Consider the following 10,000-nt stretch of genomic DNA (forward strand, 5'->3'; position numbering starts at 1 on the left):
ACATGATGAGGGTTGATAAAGATGAGGTTTAGACTCGTGCTGAGCCACAAGGTGACTCAAGTGAAAAAGTCTTGGCACCCCTTCCTGATTTTTTTGCACGTTTGTCACACTTTAATGTTTCAGATCATCAAACAAATGTAAATATTAGTCAAAGATAACACAAGTAAACACAACATGCAGTTTTTAAATGAAGGGTTTTATTATTAACCCACAGTGTGGCCCTGTGTGAAAAAGTGTTAGCCCCCTAATCCTTATAACTGGTTTCTCTGCCCTAGCAGCGAGAACTGCAATCGAGCGTTTGTGATAACTTGCACTGAGTCTGTTACAGCTGAGGCTGTGGAGGAATTTTGGTCCAATCATCTTTACAGAATCGTTGTAATGCAGCCACATTGGAGGGTTGTCGAGCATGAACCGCCTTTTTAAGGTCACGCCACAGCATCTCGATAGGATTCAGGTCAGGACTTTGACTCTGCAACTCCAAAGTCTTCATTAAGTTTTTCTTCAGCCCCAGTCCTTATCTCTCTAGCTGTCGCTAAGAAAATAGTCTTTCAAAACCTAATCACAGAATTCATTTTGACAGAAGAAACCATAGCGCATAAAAATAATAATATATCTGCCTTTAAAGAAACCTGGAAACCATTCATAGTCTTTCTACAAATTCAACAGTTAATGTGAACCAAGTGCATTCCCATTACCCCCCCTTCAGACCCTTCACTCCAACCACCCCTATCTTTACCCCCCAACAATACCTAATAGACACACGTACAGATATACCAACCCTACACTCATAAATCCTCGCCTGTCTGTTTGTCTGTCTCTGTCTGTTTGTCTGTTTGTTTGTCTGTCTGTCTCTGTCTGTTTGTTTGTCTGTCTGTCTCTGTCTGTTTGTTTGTCTGTCTGTCTCTGTCTGTTTGTCTGTTTGTTTGTCTGTCTGTCTGTCTCTGTCTGTTTGTTTGCCTGTCTGTCTCTGTCTGTTTGTTTGCCTGTCTGTCTCTGTCTGTCTCTGTCTGTCTCTCTGTTTGTCTGTCTCTATCTATCTGTCTGTCTTTGTCTGTCTATCTATGTCTGTGGCTGGGCAAAAAAAAAAAAAAAAGTTTTTCTTCAGCCATTCAGAGGTGGACTTAATGGTGGTTTTGGCTGCACGTTGTCCATATGTGTCCTGATTTTTTGGTAGACCGCAGAATTCATGGTTCCGTTTATCACAGCAAGTCTTCCAGGTCCTGTAGCAGCAAAACAGCCCCAGACCATCACACAACCTCCACCATATTTTACTATTAGTATAGTATTACTATTAGTATTTATTTTTTTCTGAAATTCGGCGTTAATTTTACACCAGATGTTATGGGACACACAAAGACCTTCCAAAAAGTTCAGAGTATTTTCCCAAAAGTCTTGTAGATCATCAAAATGTTTATCCAAGTGATATATTGGATGAGTCGTCTTGGGGTAATTTTGGCTGGCCGGCGACTCCTGGGAAGTTTCACCACCGTTCCATATTTTGGCCGTTTGTGTATAACGGCTCTCACTGTGGTTTACTATAGTTTAGAAATGTTTTTATAACCTTTTCCAGACTGAGAGTGTAGCTCTCAGTGTACATGTTGTGTAGCTTTTGAGGATATTTTGGTCTACTTCACTTTGTCCGTCAGGTCTTTCACGATTACACCTTTATTTCTTATCGTCACACCTTTTATTTCATCTTGACACCACGACACCTTTCTTACAGAAATGTTAAATAAACATTTATTCACCTTAAACTACACTACACGTAGCATAGCGATGATTATATCAGTTTATATCAACACTGTGAATGAGCTGTTACTATAGAAACAATAATGTGTTATAAGAAGCTTACGAACATCAACTACAGTACTGTCAGAAGTGAATATTAATCAGCTCCACACATCTGACCAGTCAGAATCCAAAACACTCTGTACAACTGTATGGTTGATGATTACAGTACATCACCTGTGGGTTTTAAAGCCCTATTTTTTTTTATCTACAAAACATTTTTTTTCTTGTTAAGAAACGGCCCCCTTGTGGACTTGTGAATAAACAGACCCACAAGCAACAAACTTTTTCACAGGCTACAGGGAGCGTTTCAGTGTGAGGAACACACACACACACATAGACACACACACTCCTGACCTTTTCCTGAGTTGGAACATAACAGTGTTTATGCAGGGTGTTAACACAAGAATTTCTTCTCTCGTAAGAATTATTCAGGTAAAAGGTTGTCCTTTTTGATGACACTTGGAAACAGCGTGAGTGGGAAGTCTGACCGATTGTCTGATTCACACACACACACACACACACACACACACACACGCACACACACACACAAACTATATCCCCTGTAGGCTCTGCTAAGTAGAACTTTTATTCATTTGTGTGTGTATGTGTGTGTGTGATTTTATTAACAGATCCCAGCAGCCATGCCGTGTGTGACGAGTGTAAAGCTGGCTTTGCACCACCTACATGTGACGCATGTACAGATGGCTTTTTTAAATCAGGGGGCGAGTGTGTGAACTGCAACTGTAATGGAAACGCAGATCCGCTCTCAGGACCCAGGATCTGCCATCCGGGGAGCGGCCGCTGCCTCCTGTGTGCTAACCACACGGCAGGGACACACTGCGAGCTCTGTGCCGCGGGGTACACCGGAGACGCTCTCGCCCACAACTGCACACTGAGAGGTGTGTGTGTGTGTGTGTGTGTGTGTGTGTGTGTATGTGTGAAATAACAGTAAACTAGCAACAAACAGCAAATGTAAACTTTCTTGATCAAAAAAAAAATCTAGCAATTTACAAAAAAAAAACAAAAAACAGTAAACTAGGCCAATGATAGAAAACTAGCAAATAACACTAAACTAGTGGTTAACAAAAACTAGCAATGTACAAAAAACTAAAAATTTATAGTGAACTGGAAAAAACTAAACTTGGAAGTGACAGGAAATAAGCAAATGACATTAAACTAGCAGCAAATGAACAAATGACAGCAAAAAAAAAAGCGAATTCAAAAGAACTGGCAACCGATATAAAACATAGAAAAAAATAAAGCAGACCGACAAACTAACAACAGCACCACAAATCTAGCAAAGGAAAACTAGCCTTTAAAAAGCTAATCTAGCGCGTAATTGTAACTAGCTCTGTAATTGTGTGCATGCAAGTGTTTATATCGATATATACACAAAGACAAAGATGTCTATAGGAGGGAACGAACATCTGAACAGTTTTAATGACTCGATTAGAAAGTCAGAGCCTCCTGAAACGTGAGGATTCTGAAAAACAGTTATTTTTAGATACTGTACAAGTCTTTTCCTGTAACAGAGGGAATTTTTGGCAGCGTACTGTATAGAAAGACGTGACCTTTGGGAAACAGTAAACAGTAAGTGCTGGAAGCGGTAATCAAGCAGTGAGTAGTGCGTACTAGCATGCAGCCAAAAACGTACACGCCAAACTCGAGTCACTGTGTCACGCCAATACACAGGCAAAGGTCAGGATTTGTGCAAAAAAACGTTTCCAAAAAGATTTCTCCTCGATTCATTTGCGTCAACATCCTGAAACGAATTAATTTTACACCAGAGCCTCGATGCAATGTTTTAGACAGCTGTAAATAATTGACGACAAATTTTAACAAAATTAGCGGCAACTGTTAACGCCAAATAAATAATGGTTACGTACTGTATGGAAGGCGAAAGAGTTGGTGTCTGTCTGCAGTGTGTGACTCATCTTTTGTTCATTGTTTCATTTGTGTGAAAAACTATAGAAATATGAGAGGAATTGTTGCTTCAAAAGAAAAAAAATGAAGCACATCATTGATAACTGAGGACTGGGATTTTTATGCAAGTCTTATGAAATTCTTTTAACGTTTTAGAAAGATAGACACCGTTCATAGAATGTTGCCTACTGTATGAGCTGTAGTGAAGGATTGTTGATGGTTGGATCGAAGAGAATTCTTCCTCAGTCTTCGAATAAAACATGCACATATTCCCCTCCAAAAGTATTGGAACGACAAGGCCAATGCATCGATTTGTGCTCTACACGAGACCTTTAGGGTTGTAGATTAAAAGATGAACGTGACACGATAGATCAGATGCATGAGGAACCCAGGACTCAAACCTAGAAGAGAGAGTCAGTCACCTTTGGGACAAGAACCACCTGTCAGTTACGTGTTCCAATATTTTTGATCAGGTCGGTGCGTTCAAACATAAGTATCCATGGTTTAATTGTTTAACCCGTCTAGATGTAAATATCAGGTAAGTTATATATCGTCACTGTCAGACGGAATCCTCATATCTCCAAAACCGTTATTTTTCAGGAAATTAAAAAAATGGCGTACCTTATCTGCAATGCACAGGGTTTAGTCCGCGTTGCAGTGGATTGTCTTGCGTTAAATTCCTGTCCTCAGACGAGCACCAGAACTAGCGGGGGTCAAGATTTTTTTTTCTTTGAGCCCAGTGTTTTGAAGACATTTACCTCAGAAGACGTGTTGATTCGACTCTTCTTGAGGAGAAATATGCCGTGAAGCTCTCCCGCGGAGTGAGGAAGAGGTGGACAGTTGAAGTGTCCAATGGAGTTATGAGATTTGCGCTCAAGCTATTTTCAAGACTTTAGATTGGTTAATAACTTGTAAAAATAACAGACCCACGTGGGGACTGACCAATAGCATCGATATGTGAAAAAATATGAAATTGACCAAATTTGGACATACGAGGTTTCCGCCCGAGAGCGACGATATGAAACCATAGCCTTGCTGTTCCGATACTTTTGGTGAAAGATTATGCGTTCAATCAGCCAGAAGAAATCGATTTTCTTTAAAACAATAACGCATTGTTAGTTTATTGACTGAGCAATGTTTCTTATATAAACGTATTGAGACAAGAACAGCGTAACAACACAAGTTGTTCATCGTCACGCCATAAGCCTCATGCTCGCCTCATAATCCTGTTCCTTCTGAGTCATGAAGAATCATCACTGGATTGAAACGGAAAAAAAAAATCAGGGTTAAAAGTCATGAGATGATGAGTATTCCACTTTATTTTAGAAACAATCAGATAGTTGCTAAGAAGCGTGTCAGATTTTTTTACTTTACCTCATCACAAAAAGACAGGCAGTGACAGACAGGCAGAAAGAGTTCACGAAACGAAACGTCTCCAAATCACAAGCTATACAACGGATGTTAAAGCTCTGCAGCTGTCTTCAATCATTGTTCAGTGCGTCTGAACAATAATGAACGATGACTAATGAATAATGAACAAGCAGCAGTCGCTGATGTTAGCAACAAAAGTTACTGGAAACGTTTGCTAAGATAAAAACCTTATACTATTGGGTTTATCGAATATATGAATATTATGAATATTAACTCTAATCTTTTTCTGCACAAATTGGGAAAACCTTTAAGGTTCTTATTAATCAGAACATCTCTTGGGGCTGGGGGACATTTACTTTTGAGAAGTTTGTGCATCTTTTATGTATGTAGCTGTAATTATTTACATTCTCTTCTTTTAGCCTCAAGGCTCCTCCCAGTCCCTACAAGAACTTCCATCATCACAAGTCCGCAGACCTCCAGCTCCACCCCTGCACCTCCGTCGTCCCTTCTCTTCACCTCGTCCCCAAGCAAAGCCCCGCCCCTTCAGTCTGGCCCGGGAGACCCCGCAGCCAGCAACAGCACAGCCTCTGCACTCGCCGTGGTTTCATGGACGCAGTTCAATGTCATCGTCCTGGCTGTGATCATCGTTCTTCTGGTGCTGCTGATGGGCTTCGTGGGCGGCGTGTACACGTACCGCGAGTACCGCAACCGCAAGCTCAACGCACCATTCTGGACCATTGAGCTGAAGGAGGACAACATCAGCTTCAGCAGCTACCATGACAGCATCCCGCACGCCGAGCCCGGCGTCCTACTAGAGGAGGAGCAATGCTCGGCGCCGTCTAACGGCCAGCTTGCTTTAGCACCTGCCGCTAACGTTTACAAGGCGTGACAGGAAGCGTTTTCGCGTGACATGTTGGAAGAGACGCTTTACATTTTCAAGAATGCGCTAAGACATCGAGCTAACATCTCAGTCTGGCGGATCATTAAGTTAAACCCACATAAGAAGATTAGGTGGAAAACACTTTCAAGGTTTTATCGCTCTCTCATCGTTGTCATGTGCAAAGTATTAAAAGGAGAAGAGATTGCTACGAGAATCAGAAATTCAGAAAAGACGTTGTACGTTTTTCAACCGTTTTCATGGAGCTAACGCTAACATCATTACTGCAGCGGATTAGATAGTTAAAGCGTCTGATGGATCGACACATCATTATCACGTATGCTACGAAGCGCGCTAATGAGCTCTTGAGTCTGACAGTACGTCATTTTCAAAGAACGAAGGCTTGCGCTAGGAACCGACGTTAACGTCTAAAGTGCAGTAACTCATCTGTTTAAACGCATTTCGTTTCTTCCGTGATAATGCTATGTACAAAGCGTGAAAGGAAATGCATATAGACAAGATAAAGATTACTCACTTTTTTGCTGCACCATTTTTGATGCCATGGACAAAAAAACAAAAAACAGAAAAGGAAAAATATGAGGAAATGTGAGCTTCTATCTCTTATCTAGGCGCTAACGCTAACATTTCAGTCCAGTCGTTTGCCCACTAAAGACAGTTTTGAAGAGGTTATGTACAAAAAAGTTTTTTTACGCTATATTTGTGCCAAGTTCTAGTACTAACACCCAGATACCGTAATCTCTAAGGCTTTATTTCATACAAAATGTGAAATGTGAAAGTGTACCGAGGAGAAAAAAATGGTGCTTTAGGTTTCAGAAGAACTTCCTTCAGAATCTAATGCTAGCATCTTGGTCCAATGGCTCGACCTTTGATCTTCTTCTCTCTCGTCTGTGCTGCGATATCTCCTGGAAATCTAAATATTTCTGATTAGGGAATTTAAGAAGCAGCTAATGCTAACACATGCTAATGCTAACATCACGTCGAGGTGAGTAAGCTGGTTAAATCAATGCAGAAGGTTAAAAGGTGCTCGCTACATTCAGACCTCAAGATTCGTTCATCTGGAATGATTGACAGTCGGGTACAATGTTTCCAACTGACCTTTACCAAAACCCCGCCTATTTTCCCTCGCGTCTCAAATTAATAATCTTTCGAAATATCGATTTTCTTGCTTGATGCGATGTCCATGCTTTCAGTCATATTAAATATTTTGGGTTTAATGTGCAGCGTGTAATAAAATCGATCCGCGTGTTCAGCTTCGCTACAGATAAACAGGTTTATAGTGAAAGTTTCGCTGTAACTGAAAACCGCTGAAACGGCGGTACGTTCCGGACGATTTAATCAGCCTGGGATCGATTGGAATCAGTTTTAAGGGATAAAATAATAAACACTGATTTATTATTTTTTGTTTTATTACTAGTAAACAGCACAGTTACATCGTTGTGGTTGAACTTTACACACTGGTCGTCCCCAAGCCCCCCATCTGATGATCTTTTTTTTACAATACTGATATAGAAATACCATTTAGAAATTCACACAAAATAAAATATAATCCGAAACATTTAAAAAAAATAATATTTACTTACATTGTAAAATTGTAATTTTTTGAAGCAAAAATATATAAATATGAAGTCATTATCCTGAAGTTGTGTTCTCCTTCTCTGAAGGCAACCGGTACCCTCCTCTTTGCTAAACATTAGAAATGCTAAACACAATAAGACATAATTTCACCATTGTGGTCACGCCCCCTCACTCACCTCACTGTAGACATGCCAATGGCCACGCCCCCTCACTCACCTCACTGTAGACATGCCAATGACATGGCCCCTCACCTCACTGTAGGCATCCTCATGGTCACGCCCTCTCACTCACCTCACTGTAGACATCCTCGTGGCCACGCCCCCACACTCACCTCACTGTAGACATGCCAATGACATGCCCCCTCACCTCACTGTAGGCATCCTCATGGTCACGCCCTCTCACTCACCTCACTGTAGACATCCCAATGGCCACACCCCCTCACCTCACTGTAGACATCCTCATGGTCACGCCCTCTCACTCACCTCACTGTAGACATCCTCGTGGCCACGCCCCCTCACACACCTCACTGTAGACATCCCAATGGCCACACCCCCTCACCTCACTGTAGACATCTTCATGGTCACGCCCTCTCACTCACCTCACTGTAGACATCCTCATGGCCACACCCGCTCACCTTAGGTCAGGCTTTCTCTTCGTTGCTCCTCCTAACCCCTCTGTAGCCTCAGCTATCTGAACCCATCCTATTGGCCACACCCCTCAGCTATCTGAACCCATCCTATTGGCCACACCCCTCAGCTATCTGAACCCATCCTGTTGGCCACACCGCTCAGCTATCTGAACCCATCCTATTGGCCACACCCCTCAGCTATCTGAACCCATCCTGTTGGCCACACCCCTCAGCTATCTGAACTCATCCTGTTGGCCACACCCCTCAGCTATCTGAACCCATCCTGTTGGCCACACCCCTCAGCTATCTGAACACATCCTGTTGGCCACACCCCTCAGCTATCTGAACTCATCCTGTTGGCCACACCCCTCAGCTATCTAAACTCATCCTGTTGGCCACACCCCTCAGCTATCTGAACCCATCCTGTTGGCCACACCCCTCAGCTATCTGAACCCATCCTGTTGGCCACACCCCTTAGCTATTTGCAGGCTTTATTTTGGCCAAGACCTCTCAACTATCTTAAACCATCCTCTTAGCCACGCCCCCTTGGATATCTGAAACCATGATCTTGGCCACACCCCTCATCTATCTGCAGGCTTCCTTTTGGCCACACACCCTCTGCTATTTGAAACCATTCTCTTGTCCACACCCCTTCAGCTTTTCTAAAACTATTCTCTTGGCCACACCCCCTTATTCATCTCTAGTAAGACTTCCTGGTAATGACTTTAAGATTCTATCAATTTTTGCCTCTTATATTGTAGACTGATGACTGAAACACAGCACATCAGCATCATGACAACAGATTCGAGTCAAAACGAATAAAACAATCTATTGAGTTCTACTTAACCTGTGCTTGTTGCTGGTAATAATAACAAACAGAAGTGTGTGTGTGTGTGTGTGTGTGTGTGTGTGTGTATAGAGCTGGATTCTATACAGGTTTGTGCACAGACTTTTTGTGCATTAACAGATGTTGCACAGATTCACTAGTTCGCAAGTTTGGACGCAGCGTTCTGAAACTGAAAAGCCATCTAATGTACATCGGGTTTTGTTTTGTTTTGTGAACTGAAAGAAGAAAACACACTTTTGGAGAAGAGCTGGAGAAGACTTTTGGAGAAGAGCTGTGTGTGTGTGTGTGTGTGTGTGTGTGTGTGTGTGTGTGTGTGTGTGTGTGTGATATGACATGTACAGGACTGCATTTTTTTATTAAAAAAAAAAAAAATCAGTTCAAATGTGACGTGGCTGAAAAGTGCAAATGAACTGAAATGGACTCGCGACTGGACTTTGTTTGTATAATGTATTATTATTATTATTATTATTATTATTATTATTATTATTATTTGAAATCATATTTATTTTTGTGTCAATCTGTGCTGTTGAGTTTGTTCTGCATTTCTAGCGTACGTGACCTCTTGGGTGCGTCAAACGGAACGGAAAAAAGACGTCAGAAGACGTCAACATCCCTTTTTTTTTCAGTCATGAGACAAAATGCTGTTAAAAAAAAAATTCTGAGAAACCTCTTCAGAAACCTCAGATTCTTGTCAATCCCAAAAAACATGCAATGAAAAAAAAAACAAAAAAACAGGCAAATATTACGCTGTCAAATAACACCCTGTGTTCTGTTTGAGACGAGGCTCGAGCTTTACGTCATGAATAATTCTGCCCGTCATGTAGAGACTGGGTGATGTTTATTTACAAAATTAAATCAGTAGTAAAGTTTAATTTATTTTTTTTTTAAACAAAAAGTCACATTTTGCTTTTACGCACATTAAACCACATAAACCACAGAACAAAAAATATTGGCTGAGTCGAAAAGA

General features: G+C 41.5%; 1 protein-coding gene across 1 annotated transcript in view; it reads left to right on the forward strand.

The window, feature by feature from the left end:
• The window catches only part of si:ch211-158d24.2 (multiple epidermal growth factor-like domains protein 9), a 30,991-nt gene that overhangs the window by 19,806 nt on the left and 1,185 nt on the right, over positions 1–10,000 (forward strand). The window contains exons 5-6 of the mRNA XM_060882382.1: positions 2,421–2,690; positions 5,505–10,000. The exon at positions 5,505–10,000 is cut by the window's right edge and continues 1,185 nt beyond it. Of these exons, the coding sequence (XP_060738365.1) occupies positions 2,421–2,690; positions 5,505–5,974 (740 nt within the window). The 3' untranslated portion in view covers positions 5,975–10,000. The remainder of the gene's footprint in view (positions 1–2,420; positions 2,691–5,504) is intronic.

Source organism: Tachysurus vachellii, chromosome 11 (genome assembly GCF_030014155.1).
Source record: "Tachysurus vachellii isolate PV-2020 chromosome 11, HZAU_Pvac_v1, whole genome shotgun sequence".
In the NCBI taxonomy this organism is placed as follows: domain Eukaryota; kingdom Metazoa; phylum Chordata; class Actinopteri; order Siluriformes; family Bagridae; genus Tachysurus; species Tachysurus vachellii.